This window comes from Embiotoca jacksoni, unplaced genomic scaffold, assembly GCF_022577435.1.
Source record: "Embiotoca jacksoni isolate LCO1_2020_lvr unplaced genomic scaffold, fEmbJac1.0.p SCAF_82, whole genome shotgun sequence".
In the NCBI taxonomy this organism is placed as follows: Eukaryota; Metazoa; Chordata; class Actinopteri; family Embiotocidae; genus Embiotoca; species Embiotoca jacksoni.
In genome coordinates, this window is record NW_027185439.1 from 222,690 (window position 1) to 241,476 (window position 18,787).

At 40.0% G+C, this 18,787-nt stretch overlaps 1 protein-coding gene across 1 annotated transcript; it reads right to left on the bottom strand.

Annotated features, from left to right (window-relative positions):
* Positions 1–495: 495 nt before the first annotated feature.
* ifng1 (interferon gamma 1) lies at positions 496–4,979 on the bottom strand. The gene is made up of 4 exons (XM_069139394.1): positions 4,860–4,979; positions 4,174–4,245; positions 1,875–2,108; positions 496–987 (listed from the first exon to the last, which is right to left on the bottom strand). The coding sequence occupies exons 1-4, from the start codon at positions 4,977–4,979 to the stop codon at positions 847–849; spliced, it is 567 nt and encodes a 188-aa protein (XP_068995495.1). The 3' UTR covers positions 496–846.
* Between the last annotated feature and the right edge of the window lie 13,808 nt (positions 4,980–18,787).

The following is an 18,787-nucleotide window of genomic DNA, read 5'->3' on the forward strand; positions in this document are numbered from 1 at the left end:
AGAGAGCTTCAAGTTAAGGCAGAGACACAATAGAGGAGATTTCAATTTGTTCACTTTAAAAAAAAGAAATCTGGGCGGCCAATCAATAACAGGATTTACTAAATAATTAATTAAACAAATGTAAGAAAGCATTTCAAACATGATTGCATAAATTAAACTTTTTCGACCAATCAGGACTCTCGTGGCAGACTGGATCCACCCACCTGTGCACCACAGTCCAATCAGAGTGCATCAAGATGTTACATTCCAAAAAAGAAAAATCTGATTTTAGTAGTTGATCGTTTTCCTTTGGTACTAATTATTATTTATGTTATATAAAGATCCTACAAATATTTTAAAAACGAAATTACAGGTGATAAAATAAACTTGATCCATTGAATATTAATCATATTACATATTATATCGAGTTGATTTTCTGAGCATTAAATCATATGCAGTTCTTAAAATTACACAAAAATCAAACAAATCAAGTATTTCCAGGTAATAATGATCAAGTTAAACTCCATGTTGAGTTCTTTTAGTTCAAATCTGTTGTCATCCTGCAGTTAAAAACATTTCACAGATTAAATCGTCTCTTCAAGTATCGAACACCGAACGCCATTTAAAAATGTAACATTTTTGCACAAATATTCATGAAGCTTCAGCTGCTGGTTCAATGTCATTTTCATAAATAAATAGGAAATAATCTTCAAACAGAATAAATAATTAAATCGGCACACCTGCTTCAGTTTAGGTATCGTTTGGATTTGTTTTGAATTTGAAATGTGTCATTAAATATCCTTTCAACTTGTTTTACTGTTTTTGTTGTCATTTAGCTTTGCTGCTGTCGTCGTCCTCGTCGTGCTTTCAGATTCTCAGGTGACTTTTGGCCTTCGCTTGCCGCCGCCGCCGCCGCCTCTTCGTGGCGTCGTTGGACAACGAGCTCGCCTCCTCGTACATCAACGGCAGCTCCCACAATGCTTTGCTCTGGACAACGAAGTTATCCATCTGGAAGGAGAAAAAGACGACACACAAGAAAGCTTTATAGTCAAATGGAGGAAAACAACATCACACAGACACAATAATAAACAACAACACAACACAGAGCTGCGTTTAAACGACGTCCAATAAAACCTTTCAGTAATGTCGACCTTCCTGAGCCTTCGAACCCTGAATGAAGTTTTACTCTAAGGCTTTACGTCACCTGTCAGACCTTCACAAACTTTACATAAACTTAAAGATTGACTTAAAGTAAACTTCTCATTACTTTAAGCTACATAAACCCGACCTGATGTCCCTCAAAGTCCTCGTTAGGCCCCGACATCGTCCCTCCAGAGGACCGGCGCAAACCTTCCATAAGCTTCCTCATAAACCCAACATGAACCGGACGGTGGGCCTCGCCGAGCCTTAAGGCCTAAAAAGTCGTACATAAGCCTTCCGTAATGCCAGAATCAGACGATAGGACTTCCGATTAAGTCCTCGCCGAAAAAATGTCCAGTGTCGAACCCGACTGTGAACGTCGGGAACGACGAACGGTCCTCATAGTGTGACATCACACGACAGCCTAGCGTTGTCCAAATTTTGTTGCTTCTTTTCCTGCCTGGTTTGGCGTAAGTTAACGCTGATTGGTCGGTGGTCATACTTGTAGTGTTTCCAGTGTCCCGACAAAGACAATTTACAGCTCTTTGATTGCCTAATCTGACAGTTACCACGATGATAGAGAGCCGGCATAAGTCGAACCTTAGGCCGCAATTAAACCCTCCTTCCCTGAAGGTTGGAGGTACTCCAAGCCCTCAAGTTTCCTTTAGACTCAACTTAGCTCTTCCATAAACATCACTTTCAGACCACCAGAAACCTGACATGAACTTTTCTCGAGCCTTTCACAAGCCTCTCACCTGAATGTGTTTGAAGGCGTGCAGTTGCAGCAGGACTTTATTCTGCTCTTGATAGTTGTTATCCTTCAGAAGCTGGATCTTGTTCAGGATGTAGTTCAGCGACGTCTTGATGTCTCCGCCCGCCTCCGACCCGCCAGCGGTCATCTGGGGACTCGGAGTCGGCAGCTGCTTCAACATGTGGCCGATCAGCTTCTCGTACGAGTCCAGGATGCCGCTCATGACCATCATCTTCATCTGAGGAAGAGAAACACAGAGGTTATAAATAACTAAAATAATAAAACCATATAGAAGCAGTGGTATGGTTCTTTTTTTTATGTATATAAAAGACGAAATGGTGTTGATGAAAATTTTCAACCTCAAAGTGCTGAAAACTTTTTTCACCATGGAAAAAACACTGTGGTTTCCCACACAGGAGAAACAATGAGTGAAAAGTGAGTCTGAAAGGGAAATACCACTCAAACCTGAAGGTCATATTATAGCATCGCTAACAGGCGTCAGACTCATTTGGATAAAAAAGAATCCAGAGGTTGTAGTTCAAAGTTTTGACATTTGGTGAAAAACAATCTGAACTTCTAAAATGATATAATATGTTCAACTTTTTTCCTTTAAATCAGACTAGTTAACTGTTGTTAGCGCAGATGAGTCACAGAAATTCTTTGGACTGGAACAAATTCTAATATGATGACATGTTACAGCTGTGATGGAAAAACCCAGAGGGGAGCACATGCTGCATGGCCTTTAAGCTAAATACCGAAATGTGATTAAAATTCAGCAAAATTATTGACTAAAATTCTTTCAAAATGTTTTTGAAACACAACAACAACAAAAATCACAACCAGCGGTGCAGCCAACTGGCTAAAAAGTCCACATCGTTAAATATTTGTTATATCTTACGTTTTAATTGCCGACAATCAAGTCACAAATTATCCGACAGCATTTCCAGAGTTCGGACGGGCTTCCATCTCATAACTAACAATATTTTCAACTGTTCTATAAGACGAGCTTGAAACTGATGGCGGCAGATAAACCAAACCAACCTTGAAAGGTTTTACAATTAAGAGAAACTTAATTTAAATTACTGCTTTAATCACATCTCATGACAATACGATAACTTTTACTCTGCAGATTTTGTGCTTTAAGCGATTAATCTTTAATATACAATAAAAAAAAATAACAGGCAGGAAGTCTTATAATCTTTCAATGGCAGCGTTGAACGTCAAGTCAAACACACGCTCGAGTTAGCTTCTCAGTTTAAGATCTTCAGATCTGAACCTGAAACTGATTTTTATCTTTGAAACCACAGCAGACATCCCAAAAAGACACAAACAAACAAGTGAAACACCAAAACCGACCGGTCGGTTCAACTCGGCCGTGTTGGCGCTCGGCACTCCAAAAACCAGCCACACTTCATGGCTTTGAATCGTTGTTGGTAAAGAGTGAAAGTCTGAGAATAGTTGCAGAAAGGGTGCATGATGCAGAGTCAGCAAGGAAATACGAGCCCACAAAAACCCCAACAAAAATTCCGGTTGAACAAAAAAAAGGTTCACAGGAATCTGAGGAAATTGAAAAACAGCAGCCAGCTGCTGACTCAGCAATCACAACTCAACCAAAACACGGCGGAGCTCGACGGTACGTGAACAGAAGTTGAAAGACGTCACCTTCTAGCGCACTTCATATGGAACAAACGCACCTTAAATATGAGCAAATGAACAGTTAAAACATGTTCAGAAGAAAACTTGTTTGTCTTCTGTTGGAAAATTTGGAGCCGGGACGTTAGCGGTTAGCTTAGCTTAATGTATAGTGTAGGAACGGAAGAATCGTCAACATACGCCTACAAACTCCACCGAAACTGACTGATCTCGACTGTTAAGCTTCAAGAGAAACGTTGAAAATGACTAATTGTGGTTTCAGGCCTGTTACCTGCTGGAAATATTTGTGTTGTCATCACAGCGAGGCCGCCAGGTTTAGCACTGTTGCTGCTACGATAAACTAAGCTAACTACTCCAGCTAGCTTAAAAATAAAATATTCAAGCTGATTTCTTAAACTCTTCATCTGTTCTTTGAAGTTTAAGATCGCGGCTGGAGTTTAGGTTTTGTGCGGCTGGAAGGTTAAATTCAGGGTAAAATTCCCAGAGTACAGTTTGTCTTGTATGCAGCATTTTAGCGGTATTTCTTTGGGTGACTTGGACATATTAAGAGCGAAAGTCGAGCAGACGAACAACACAAACCAACCAAAGAGACTTCCTGTTCCTGTTTGTCAATAAATAGAAACCGAATAATGAAGATTACTTTGATTTACCTCTCTTTTGCCAGTCAGTGATTTCATGGTGAAGACCGGCTTCCCGTTGAATTTCTCTTTATTTGTAATTTTCTGCAAAAAAAGAAAACAGACAGACAAACATTTTCAGTTTTACATAAATCAAGTTTTTTCATCATTGTTATTATTCAGGTGTAAATGGCGCCCAATAGATTGCAAAATGACTGCTTTGACAACTTGTCTTAATGGTGCATTCAAAGACAGTCAGACCAAAAAACGAATCAAAAAATGAATCAAACAACAATGTCAAACAGAAGTTTCTTTAAACTTTCGGTGCATTCGAGGAAAGTCGGATGTCAGAGTTTTGAGAGTCTTTGCCGAACGATAATCAAACATGTTGTTAGAAAAATACCGAAAATCTCTTGGGTGCATTCAAGGACACTCCATATTTTGGTAGATATATGAGTCATTGGTGTCCTTAAATGCACCACCAACGACTATTTGGATGTTAAATGCACCATATTTCGGTGTTAATGGGTTAAAAACATCAGAATGGCCCTTTAACCACGCTGTGCAAAAGTCAGAGGTGTGTTTGCGCATGTGTGTGTGTCTGTGTGTGTTTGTGGTGAGCAAGGAGGAAACAGTAGGTCAGCAGCAGCAGTACGAACAGTTGTGAGTTCGTACCTGCAGAGTCCCTCAAAGTCCCTCAAAGTACCGTCCATACTCACATAGTGCTGCAGGAGGTTCTGGATGGTTTTGTTCATCTCCTGCGGGATGTAAGAGCCTCCGACCTGACACACGGACAACCACAGGGACAGACAGACCGCTGCACTCAGCACCCCAACCATCATGAAAACCGGTTCCTGTAGTGGCGACGATTCAGTTTTCCCGTCCGTCTGTCTGATAGATGCTCTGACTGTCTGACTGTCTGACTGTCTTGACTCTGATGTTCTCTCACCCTGAACTCGGTTCAAACTGTTCTGACTTGTCGCAAATTTTTTTCTTTATAACCCGATGAGGGAGTGAGTCGACCCGCAGGAGGAGAGAGAGAGCGAGGCGGCAATGATCTAGGTGTGAAAATGTGGTTTTAAAGTTTCCTTTAAATCACCCAACTTCATAGAAGTGGGTGAGGGGTCTCCCACTCGCACACGTCAGGCAATAAATCATTTGCAGTAGATTTTGAAAACGCTGTCTTTTATTGGAATTAAAAGTTTGCTTGATTTTTACTGGTCAAACTGGGAGATTCTGCTGGTTTCTAGCAGAGAAGTGAATTTGCATGCAGCTGAAAGGCGTTCGAGTAGAAAACCGACGGAAACATTTTTTGGGCTGCAGCCTTCATTGGAAATCATTTCGATCCAGTAGAAACGTAATGGAACCCGTTAAGATCCGTCTGTTGCAGGTTTGAAGGAGGTAACACCTTCTTCCAGAGGGCCGTCATCGGTTAGATAAACTAGATGAAAGGTTGGACCGTTGATTTGAACCATTAAAAGTGCTGAGTTGGGTTGCAGCAGTTAAACCACGACCACCTTCTCCTGAGCAAAGTCTTGCAGGTCCTACCGGAGGATCCCGAGGCGAAGAGATTTGTATTATCTTCCTTCAGCAGGTTCTGGGTCGACGTCCTGCCAGCTGCATGGGAAACCTCCAGTTGTCCACCTGAGCCACTCCAACTGGTTCCACAACACCGGCTTCACAACCACAGACTGGATATAAAAGTGTTTGGAGCTTCCAGTTCTGTAAAATGGTTCCGATGCAGAAGTGTCTTCAGCTGCAATACCAGCGAGTGCCACTAGAGGTCGGCTCCAAAAAGCCTCCGGCTCCATAGACTCCCATTCAACTTCTCTCATCAAATCCAAAGTGAATAAAATGTGTCCATCAGTTATCTCGGTGTTGTTAGCTAAAGTCACTCCTTCTTATTAGTTTTCTGGAGGTCCATCTGAAAATAATCCCTCATTCATTAGAAAAGAAGATTCAAGAAGACCTGTTTTTGGGGGCGTGTCTGTTTGATTGATAGGCCTGTGGTCGTAGACAGTGTCATTGGGTTTCCAATCAGGTCACTTCCTGCTCATAAACCTGCTCGGAAGTAGCAAGGATGGCGACGGCCAAAAGTCCGAACTGGAGGCTTCATGACGGCCGTTCACAAACAACATGAAGCAGTTGATATACAGATCCGCTGACGATTCAACGACATTCAGGTGTGAGATGCACACAAAAAAAATAAAGGGGCGTGGCCGACCTGAAGCACACCTGATTTACTAAAAGTAATGAAAGGCATTGATATTTGACCAAATTGCTGTTATTCCAAGCAGTAAAAACCTCCCGATCAGCACTAACTGTCAGCTCGGGGTGTCGATAAGACTGAAACATTATTAAACACCTTTTTATGAGGTTATTATTGTTTTTGCAAACTGTTATAGATCTATACATCTTCCGCCGCAAACTTTAAACACACCTCTTCTGGCTTTACCTTGAATAGTAGAACTTTAGTATCTTAACATGGAACTTACTGATAGCACTTTGAAGTTTGGCTTTCTGGAAGAAATTGTATTTTCTTGTCTCCTGTTGTTCTGGTTTTGTACCCTCATGGTTGAAATGCATTTATTGTAAGTCGCTTTGGATAAAAGCGTCAGATAAATGAAATGTAATGTAATATTTATCAAAAAAAGGTCCATATATAAGCTGCCATGACATGACATCCCCAACTGTTGCATGCACTCCCCTCAATTGCTTATAATCAGGATCATTTTTCTGGAACATCACATGATATAATGCATGAACATTGCAGATTATACAACTACTATTGAGGTAATAATAGTGCAGCAGAGATCTGTCAGACAGGAAATAATGTCACAAACCAGATACCTGCTGGGTGTGAAGTGTTTTTACCATGTCTCGTTTAGTTTAAAGGAAACACGCTAAATGTCAAGCTTCTTCTTGTAATTCAAGTACACAGTGAGGTATAATTATTGAGAAATACGCTGAAATAATAAAAAAAAAATTATGCAGCAGGAATGTTGAAAATATTATGCAGCATGCAGGAGGTGGAAAACACCTGCTGCATGGTGCAATCGAAGGAAACAATGAAAACAAAAGTGAAACCAAAGCAGGAGTCGCTGCTTCTTTAAGTCTTATCTTAAAAGGAGAGGATGTTTCGGTGAAGGAATTTTATCTCTGAAGCTATTCTGTAACTGTGTTGTCGATTATTGTTCACTCTGGAATAAAACTAGAAAAGCAGCAGCCTGTGACCTTTGACATGCTTGACAGCGCTGAGCTCAGCAGGAAGGCAGACAGCTCGGCTTGCTGTTGTTCAGGTGTGACAGGATGCGGGCAAACACTGGAAGGTGTTTCACAGCTGGAAGTTTTCACAGAAGTTTCTGCAGAAGTTCAACTGAATCTTTCAAATAAAAAAGAAGCCATTCTGGTTTCCCGACTTATTGCTTTACTTTAGAAATATTATATTTAATTCCCTTTGCAACAGCAATATATTCAGGTTGTTTATCTGTCCCAGTCTCATGGAGGTGATATCTCAGGAAGGGCTCGAGGAAACTTCTTTAAATTTGGTACGAACGTTTACTTGGACTCAACGATGAACTGATTTGATTCTGGGGGTCAAAGGACGGGGCAATAGGCGATCTGTGGGCACTGAAGGATTAGAAAGCAGTGGTCGAGTTTCGGCGCGCAACATAGGTCACATGGTGGTCGATGCTGATTGGTTGAAGGCTCCAATAGTTTAAAAATTAACCGAAGGTGTACGCTTATTAAAATATAACGACCAGAAAACTAAAATGTAATATCAGGTCAACAGTAGATGGGACGGCCGTCTGACTCATCCCGTCCGTCTTAGTCTGTCGGGCAGATTAATCAGTTTTTCGAAACTTTGGAGAAACCAGGACTTTTTTCTCCGATGTTGTCATCTTTCCTCCCACTTAAGTGAGAAAAGTTCCATTGCCTGGCTTCGGTTTGAGGGATAAACCCTGAACGCATCGCACCTCACACCTGAGTCAAACTGTGGCTTTAACACGCAACTCACATCCACAAAGTACCACAAGTAGAAATGCTGTTTTTCCTTTAGAGCCCAGATTTAGGTCAACGGAAACTGAAGGTCACTATTATACATTTTTTGTTTGTTGTCACGAACAAAGAAGACAAATGTTATTTATTATTTACAAGAAAAAATGGGGTTGTTTGACATCTATTTTCTGTCATTTTGTTTTGCTGTGTCTAAATTTGGTGATTGTTGTGGTAAATTTCAAGGAAATTGTTTGAAATGAGGCAGAATGAAGCTAATTAATTAATGAACTAGTCTGTTAACGAGCAGGCAGGTGTGGACGGTTGGTCGGTTCGTCGTCACTCACACATCTAACCGCTCATCTGTCCTGTGACTCCGTCATTACATCACAAGCTGTCGGGTGGGGAAATCCCTCTGCGTGATTGGTGCAGAGCTGGGGAACACGGTGATGTCAGAGGAAGCGCATGGGAACTCTGATTCCACTCAGAAACTTTCTTCCTCTTTTCTTTCTTCCAGTTCGATCTTTGCATGTTTTCCAGAAACCACAGATCGAGACACTAATTTTGCTTTTAGACAGTTTTAGATAATAGAAATTTTATGGTTTTATGAAAAATATATCCTCATTTTGAATTTGATGGCAGCAACACGTTTTTTTAAAAGTCGGGACGGGGTCACCAAAAGACTGGAAATCACTGCATGGGCTCAGGAACACGTGAAAACCATCGTCTGTGAACACAGTTCATCGCTGCGTCCACAAATGCAGGTTAAAATCTCTCCAAAGAAGAAACCAGATAGAAACATGATCCAGAAACACCGCCGCCTTCTCTGGACTTACTTACAGAGTGTTGTTAAAAGTAAGAGGTGATACAACACAGTGGTAAACGGGCACCTTTCCCATATCAAACGCTGAAATGGAGAAATTGATGGTTTTATGAAAAAAATATATTCTAATTTTTTTCTCGTGAGTCTGAACCGTCGATATCTGATAAAACCACTGAAACCAGATGAGCGGCGGCTGTCGGAGCAGCACATCTGTCTGCGGTGACTTTTATCATCGTCGTTATCTTAAAGGAGCGTTTCAGATCAAACATGAAACGTGCTCATGACAAACACATTTTGCATTTTCTTTTTCTGCTTTTATTCGAACCAACAAGATCCCGTTTTAAGATGACAAGAAGAAAAATAAATTAAGATAAATAAATCATAAATAAAATACATTAAATGATCACAAAAATAAATACAACTCAGTTAAGTGGAGCACCGCATTGAGAAATGGTTTAAAATCAGTTTTTTAAAGAAAGAAAATAAATATGATGAACTGTGAATGTGTGGAAATCTGAAAGTTATAAATAAATATAATTATTTTTTTAAATGCTTAATGCAAATAAACACAAACAAATCAATTAAATCATGAGGGACAAGCGGTTGTCATAGAGATGAATTCCCAGCACCTCTGATAGTCAGAAGTATTTATACTCTGCAGAGGTGTTGTGGGCGGGATCAGCAGCTCTGGTAGCCATTCACAGAAGCCGCCTGGTAGACTTCCAAGAACTCAGCCAGCGCCTTCTTCTGAACAAGCAGGTTGTCGACCTGCAAAGAGACGAAAGTTCACCTCCGGTTAGAAACATGATGATATTATTATTATTAATAATAATAATAATAATAATAATAATAATAATAAAAAACCTCCTCCTGCAGCGCCCCCTGCTGGGTGGACGCCGCGTCTGCAGTTTGTTTACACATGAAACAAAGTTGCCAACGACTTAAAACCGAAGTCTGGATCGAACAAAAGTAGCTCTCAGAATTATTTCAGAAGACGCAGAAGAATACATAAATTAGATGTTTATAAGCGCAGATTTATGTTCACTAACATAAATAAAGGAAAGTCGTGGGAGGAACTAACGGGCGCTTATTGTAAGATGATTCATTTGAAAAAGAAACAACATTTTTATTTACCGTCTCCACCGTCCGTCGTTACTTTCCTGGTTTTTATTTTTGGCGTCTTTTCTTGCAACGTTTTCTTTTAAAAGGGTATTTGTAATCATTAAAACATAAACCTCTACGCAACTTCATCTGCTGTTGGTCAATTTCAACAATAATGAAATGACTTTTTTTCCTGACTCATATTAAAGGAAGATTTAAGATACTTCAGACCTATTGATTCTCTCTGAGGTCAAAGGTCAAAGGTCAGATGCGCTACCAGGCGGTAACCAACTCAGCTCTTGGTTTATGAACGGCTGTTCTAAAGCCTTGAATTTTTTTTTTTCATTTTGATTACAGGCGATTTGGATTGATAAGTCACAGTATTGGTTGAAGTTTAACCACAACTAGTTGGTTGTTTCAACCTACGAGTTGTTTTTTTTCTTTTTTAATTAATGTTGGGTTATTAAGTGGAATTGAAATCTATTTATTGTGAAAATAACATACCTTTATTTGGCTCAGCTCGCTGAGTAGTTGCTCCTTGTCGCGGTTCTGGTAGCTCAGGTGGCTCCTCAGGTTCTCCATGTAATTCTTGCGCTTCATCACAGCTGACACCACATGGGACCTCTTGGTCTTGGACAGGCCGTCCAGCAGACCCTTGGTCTTGCCGTTGTGGTGCCGGTGGCGGTCGTGCTGCAGGATGCTGGAGAAAATCCGCATGTAGACGTCCAGCGTGGCGTTCATCAGCTGAACGTTGTCTTTTATCTGCGGAGAGGAAGGAACGCCTGGGAGTCAGTGCTCAGGGACTAACGTTGGGTTTGATAGAGTTTCAATTATAACGGGGTACAAATGAAAAGCACTAAAGTGAATTTCTGACACTTTTGTGCCAGAAAATGATCAACATGTCTGGATTCTTGGGCAAAGTTACAGAAATTTAACCAATTAACCAAATTTCACGGAAACTTGAACAACCAAAAAGGTTTCTCGTTTCCGTCGGCGCTCGTGTTCAGAGTTCCTCAAGACTCCATTTTAGGTCCGATTTATAATATTCAAATAAGTGAACGACCGATTCAACAATTCAACTGAAAATGTGTGTGTGTGTGTGTGTGTGTGTGTGTGTGTGTATATGTATGTATGTATGTATGTATGTATGTATGTATGTGTGTGTGTGTGTGTGTGTGTGTGTGTGTGTGTGTGTGTACCTGGCAGGAGGAGTTCATACTGTTGATGACGGAGGTGAAGAGCGGGTTGCTGCCGATCTCTGGCAGCTTTAACTCCTAAAAACAAAAGAAATACTTTTAAATAATTGTACTTCACTGTGGTCTGCTGGGGGAGCAGCATTGGAGCCGGAGACACCAACAGACTTAACAAACTGGTGAAGAAGGCCGGCTCCATCATCGGCTACAAACTGGACAGTCTGGAAAAGGTGGTGGAGAGGAGGACGCTGAACAAACTATTATCCATATTGGATAATCCTGACCACCCTCTCCACCTGCTGCAGGGACAGAGGAGGACGTTCTCCAAAAGATTCCTCCAGCTGCTGTCACAAGGTAGGTAGGTAGGTAGGTATTTACTTTATTAATCCCCGAGGGGAAATTTTTAAAGGTTTTTCCTGATACAGGAGATTATTCCTGATACAGGAGATCATTCCTGCCAACCGCAATAAGACTGTACAATAACTCACCTCTGGCAAAATCCATCACACAACAATAACACTATTGACTGTGTTTCTTGGTTGTTTGTATATAATATATATAGATATATACTGTACTGTATATACTGTATATACTATGCATTTTATATTTTATATTTTATATTTTTTACTGCTATTTTACTGCTATTTTATTGCTTTTCTATTATTCTATTATTATCTTATTGCTTCCTGTATGCTGCTGTAGCGAAAAAAAATGTAATAAAGTAACTACTTAACCTAACCTAACCTAAATACACATTTTATTGCATCTGATTTTGTTTGAAGGTGAAGAAGCTCAACATCAACATTCCATTCTACTAAAAAAATGTGTTTTTAATCAGCTGTTCCTGCAGATATAAAATCCGACCGTCAGTATTTGAAGTCACAAGAATCCAAACATCAGTTTAGATCTGCAAATTTCTTTTAAAAAAAAAATCTAATTTAGAAACTTTAGCAAATCTGAAAAAAAGAATAAATTTAGACCAACATATTAAAAACAAAAAAACACAAGAAAAGTTTTATATCACATATATCATTTTAAACTCCGTGAAGAGTTGCCACTCATTCTTAAAAATTCACTAAGTGTATTTTTGTTAGAAAAACATTAAACCCCAGAAAGATTTTCAAATACCACCAAAACCCTTCTCCAGGAACAAAAAGCCTGCAACAACACTGTCTATCAGAGAGAAACTGAATAATCCTCATCCATCATTTTCACAATAATATAAATATATATATGGTTATAAAAATAAATAAAGTCCTTATTTTTAATCAAAAGTGTGTAAATCAAAGTATTTATCATTGTGGAGGAGGTTTGTGATTCTAATCCGTAAGTCTGCCGTTTCAAAGGAGGTTTCAGAGGCCGACATCTTCTTAAATTCATTCATTGACACGCTCCTTAATACATCTCAGATTTCTTCCTGTCTATAATCTTAAACTACAGGTTGTATAAATAAAACTTAAATGTCGTGATTACGCTAAATATTAGTAGGCTGAATGGAAAACATTTGAGGATCTAGGATTGAGCTCTGTGGAACGCCACGGAGGGAAAACTCACCAGCTCGTTGGCGATGGACTCCTGGTCTTGCTTCATTGTCTCGGTGATGAACTGGACCGGACCGCCAGACACCAACACGACTCCCAGTAACACCAGCAGACACACGGAAACGCTCCACGAAGACATATCAGAGCTCTTGACTTCAACACACACCGATCGTAACTGCAAGAGGGAAGGCTGAGAGAGCGATGAAGTGTTTGTCTCGTCAGTGATACCTATCTGTTGACCTACGGGTCTTTATATACAGTTGTCTGCATCCCTACGTTTCTGTCTGTCTCAGTGGTTGTGGTCTGTGGGCTCAGAAGCAGCAGCACCGCAATCAGCAGCACCAACGACAATTTTCCTCTTAAAGTCGCTGCGCTGCTGCTAAACGTACGCTCACAGGAGTCTCCCTGGTCAGGTTTCCCTTCACTTCCACTCACTGACAGCACACACACACACACACACACACACACACACACACACACACACACACACACACACACACACACACACACACACACACACACACGTGCACAGAGTGAGAAGAAATCTCTGGTCAGAGTGGTTAAACTGGAGCAGAATTCAAGTAGTGCTCAAGAATTCAAGCTTGTGTGCATGCAAGTGTTGTGCATGTTGCAGGTTATCTGCACTGTTTTTCGGTGGTCTACAAAAATTTTTTTTCCAAATAACCAGTAATCCAAAGTTTTTATTGTTTTATGAAAAATATTATGCTCATTTTAAATTTGATGGCAGCAACACGTCTCGCGAGGGTTATGTTTACCACCGTGTTGTGTCACTTTTTCTTTTTACAAAACTCTGTAAATGGTTGGGAACTGAGGAGACCAGTTGCTGGAGTTTAGAAAGTGAAATGTGGTCCCATTCTTGTCCGATATAGGATTTCAGCTGCTCAACAGTTCAGGGTCTCCTTTGTCATCTTTTTTTTTTCTTTAGATTGGTAAAACAAAGCCTTCCCTGAAAGATACGTTGTCTGGATGGCAGCATAAAACACATCAGGAGATACAACCGAGGCCAAATCACATCATCTGATTTAAAGGGTCACAAGCTAAGTTATTAACGAGGTAAAAAAAAAAAAGGAGAAACAAAGATTATGTCAAAAGATTTTTCGGCGTCTCTTGCAAAATATTGGACGATTTGACATCTTTTGTCGCCCTCTACGCGGCCAAAGTACCGTGATGTTTTAGTGGAAATCGACCTGAACCTGATGGCGAAGCTTTCGATTTTACCGGTTGATCTGGTTCTGACCCTCGCCTGTTGGTCTTGAGCCGTGGGTCGGGGATGAAGGACTTAAATCGTGGATACAAGCAGCTGAAATAAATTATTATTTGACTTAGTTCAAATAAAAATATCGGTTTTAGCTCTGAGTTTTTTCACGTCTCACTGCGACCTGCTGACGGAGTAAAAGGACTTTTTTTTACACCTGAAAGTAAAAACAGGTTCGCGTTTCTGATGCTTTTGATCCATCTCGCTTTGGTTTCACGTTGCAATTTTGCGGACAAAACTATACAACACATAAACCTCCTACGTTCCTGTATTTCGAGTTGCAGAATGACTCAACCAACTCATTTTGTTGCCATTTGTACTATCATCAGTATTTTGGTGGGAATTATTTTTCCACTCTGAAAATACGTTTTTTCGGCTTCGTTTTACGTTTTTCAAGGTGAGTTTTGACTTCTTGCACCAAATTACAGTTTATTAGCCTGCTCTCTTCTCTATATGCGCCACCGTGACTTATTTCTACCTTTCCCCCCATTTTCTTTTGTTTAATGAGTAATTATTTGCTTCCTGTAACTGGTCTGAAAGTTAGAACCATCCAAAGAGCGTTGTGCCTCGTATCTCTAATTTGTTCAATAATCACACGGATGTAACGTCGGCGTGTCCACTTGTATGGATGAAATGAGGCCGGTAGGAATGCGACAAATAATGTTATAGTCGGGACAAGTGTGATCATGGTTGTGGGTAGAGTTCGTCTCTGCACCGGTGGAAATGTCATCAGTGCTGACAGCAACAAATGTCACGGCAGCATCCCTGCTGGTGGAAACGCCACCACAAAGCTTTCAACGAAACATGAATCATCACCTCAGCGAGAAAAAACGCTTCTCTGAGCAGGAACATTATTTCCAGGGATTGCCCCGAAATATTTTAACCTTCAATCAAGTGCAGAGTCCATATAAATTTACTATTCTTTATTTTATTTTATTTTTTTTAATATAGAGGCATATTTAAAGTTTACCGTCATGCGAAGTTCAGGGGAGGTGAAGAGCAACAATACCACAAAAAAAAAAACTAAAAGAAAAGCACAAGTATGTATTTTTATTATTTAGAGTAAAATAAACTAGTTTTTATTCACATTTTTTATTATGAAATCCCCAAATGCTTAGAAACTTTACTTTAACTTTAATTTTTCTTAATTGTTGCACTATTTGCCCACGCAGCCTTTCTCAGAGTCCTTTGTTGACTGTGTCCCAACTTTTTTGGAAATGTGTTGCTGCCATCAAACTCAAACAATAAAAATTTCTCAATTTCAACATATGATATGTTATAATTGGTCTATTTTGAATTAAATGTGGGTTCACAAGGTTTCAGGTTCGGTTTTTATTTACATTTTACACATCTTTTTTGGAAACAGGGTTTGTAGTTCAGAAGTAAGTTAAAACTCACTATAGTCGACTTAAAACTGGCTTCTATGAAGAATAAAGAAGCTGATGGACACCGTGTGTATTAAACTACTTCAATTAAAGTAAAATACAAGTAAAAAAAAACAAAAAAACCTAACACTAATACTAACAGTAACCTGGATCTGGCCCGGGAACATCTCAGATTCATCCAGATTCATCCAGATTTCTGGAAGAGCTGGAAATCTCTGGTGAAGATGGACGACATTAAATTAAAAGATGCATCAAATAATTTCATTATGAAAATGTAAAAACCCTTCAGCAACATCTTTTTTCCTCTTTCGTACAACAGATGAATTATTTCTGCCAGTGTGACACACACACACACTTGCAGACACACACACACACACACTCACACACACTTGCAGACACACACACTCACACACACTTGCAGACACACACACACACACACTCACACACACTTGCAGACACACACACACACACACACACACACACACACACACTCACACACACTTGCAGACACACACACTCACACACACTTGCAGACACACTCACACACACACTCACACACACACACACACACACACACACTCACACACACTTGCAGACACACACACTCACACACTTGCAGACACACTCACACACACACACACACACTCACACACACTTGCAGACACACACACACACTCACACACTTGCAGACACACACACACACACACACACACTTGCAGACACACACACACACACTCACACACACTTGCAGACACACACACACACACACTCACACACACTTGCAGACACACACACACACACACTCACACACACTTGCAGACACACACACACACACTCACACACACTTGCAGACACACACACACACACACACACACACACACACACTTGCAGACACACACACCATCATCTTTCTGGGTAAATGTTAATTAACAGGAATTATGTGGTCGACTACTCCAAATAAATCTACCTCTGTGTTTCTTAGAAGCCTCAACGTGATGTTTTTTTTTTCTTGTGGGCAAACCGTTAGTCTCTCTCACACACACACACACACACACACACACACACACACACACACACACACACACACACACACACACACCACATCCTCTTGTGTGTGGTAGAGATTTGATTTTCCCACCTATAAACATTATGATTGCAAAAAAAAAAACAGTCATCAGTTGCTCTTTTGCAAAGTTTAAAGTTTGAAATAAAATGACCTGTGAACGTCATCGTTAAAGGTCCACGTATTCATTTCGCCTTCCAGCGAGGCCGACTGTAAACCGGCAGCTGAAAAATTGTGTTTGGGGATCGGTCGGTCCTGCACGAGTTTTCTGAAGGAAAATAGATTTGTGCTGTTTGACAACGAGTGCAGGGTTTTAATTAGTGTCTCCGCCTGCTGGTGTCTTTGCGTCCCCACAAAGTGCCCGAGGTTCATGTACAGAAACTCTGAGCTGCTTTCACACTCTATCGTGTCTCCTGAGAAACTCACGTAATCCCCACAACCCTCAAACTTTATTTGGAGAATAGTTTTTGTAAGTATTGATATTATAGACATTTTTGCAGGCCAGAGATGACTGCAGGCCGACATGTCGTCTTAATTCATCCTCGTCTTGTTGTCTGACAGCAACAAAAATACAAAATAATGGAAGAGAACATCTTTATGAGGATTTTTATTTGTTTTATATTTAAATTAATTTACCTTTTAATTGGCATGTATTGTATCCAAAAACTATTTATTTTAGGTGAGGAAAAGAAAAACAATTCTGGCTGAAAAAATAGATGTTGGAAAAAGGGCGTGGTCTTATATTCAGGGTTGTGCGCCCTTCGAGCCAAATTACTCTGCGAGTCGTTCAGTTCAAATCAAACGTAATAATGTAAAAGAAGAGTCGGTATCTGCAGGATAAAATGTTTCAGACATTCAAGATGAAGTCTGGTATTTATTTTTTCGTCTTAATTACTGTGCCGAAACAAAATGATCAAAATCACGATGTAAAACGGGCTAAAAGGCCTGAAATCGTCATGTTTCAGTCAGTTTTTTTTTTTGTTTTTTTTTGGTGACTCGGGAATGCTGTGTCACCGTGTGGGGGCGGAGCCAACGCGGGCGGGGGAGCTCGCTTGTGGGTTTCGACGATTGTCCGGACGTCTCCGTGGGAGTTTCCTCTCATTGGGGTCGTGACTCAGTTTTTACTTTCAGCTGAACTTTTCATTTAATCCTTCCACAAACCGAAACTTTACCAAAATCTAAATTTACTCTCCTCGAACATGTCGTCATTTCTTCTTTTTTTTTTTAATCTATGTTTTTTATCAACAGATTTCATTTCTTATTTCTCGTGTTTTCTTTTTTCTGTTTTAACTCTTATCTGAAGTTGGAAACGATCAGAAACTTAAAGGAAAAGTTCTGAACTGTGAAATGAGTTTCAGTCGATCGAGCTGCAGCAGGTCGGAGGCTTCGATCGTCCTTTTCTTTGAGTTGTGAAGCAGCGTTCAGACGACACTCAGGTGGACGTGATCGACTCATCAGAGGCTCGTTGAGCTGAATCAACCAGCTGATAGAAGACGCTCAGAACCAGTTCAGTCCAACTTTAAACACTCGATGTCCTCGATTCTCCACTTTTTCTAATCACACGTGTTCGGTAAAACAAACAAATTTCACCCCGATCTTGGAGGGTTAAATACGATGACATCACAGCGGGGCGTCATCAGCAAAAACTCGCACATTTCTCTTCTTTATCTTCCACGTGATAATAAAAATCTCGTATTCGTTCACTCAAACAGAAAAAGCGTCTTCGTCACAGACGTCACTGAACAAAAGAATTTAAATCAGTAAAAGTCGAGTCAGAAGAAATTCACGTGTCGTACTTCCTCATGTTGTCCAGCAGAGGGAGACAAATTTCAAAGCTTCGTTTCAGTCTAATTAAAAAAAAAAAAACAGCAGTCAGCATTGATGAAGATAAAAAAAATCTAGTTTATTTCAGAAAAATTCATAAATACTGCTAAAATATATTAAAAAAATATATATTTCATCATTCTGTTGTAAATTTAATACATTCAAGTTTTCAAGTTCTGGACTTCAGTAAAAAACTCAAATACAATAAATATGTTTTGTCAAAAATAACATTTTGTAAATAAAGCTGCAAAGTCAGATATTTAAAATACAAATTAATACTTAAAAAAAAAAAAGGTCGATCAGTTCGATCAGTTCGATCAGTTCGATCAGGTCGATCAGTTCAGGTCGATCAGGTCGATCAGGTCGATCAGGTCGATCAGTTCAGGTCGATCAGGTCGATCAGGTCAGGTCGATCAGGTCGATCAGGTCGATCAAGTCGATCAGT

Coding starts and splice junctions, on each gene's coding strand:
- ifng1 (XM_069139394.1), bottom strand. CDS start 4,979: ATGGTTGGGGTGCTGAGTGCAGCGGTCTGTCTGTCCCTGTGGTTGTCC. Junction 2,109..4,173: donor CACTGACTGGCAAAAGAGAG/GTAAATCAAAGT, acceptor TCTCTTCCTCAG/ATGAAGATGATGGTCATGAG. Junction 988..1,874: donor ACGCCTTCAAACACATTCAG/GTGAGAGGCTTG, acceptor TTCTCCTTCCAG/ATGGATAACTTCGTTGTCCA.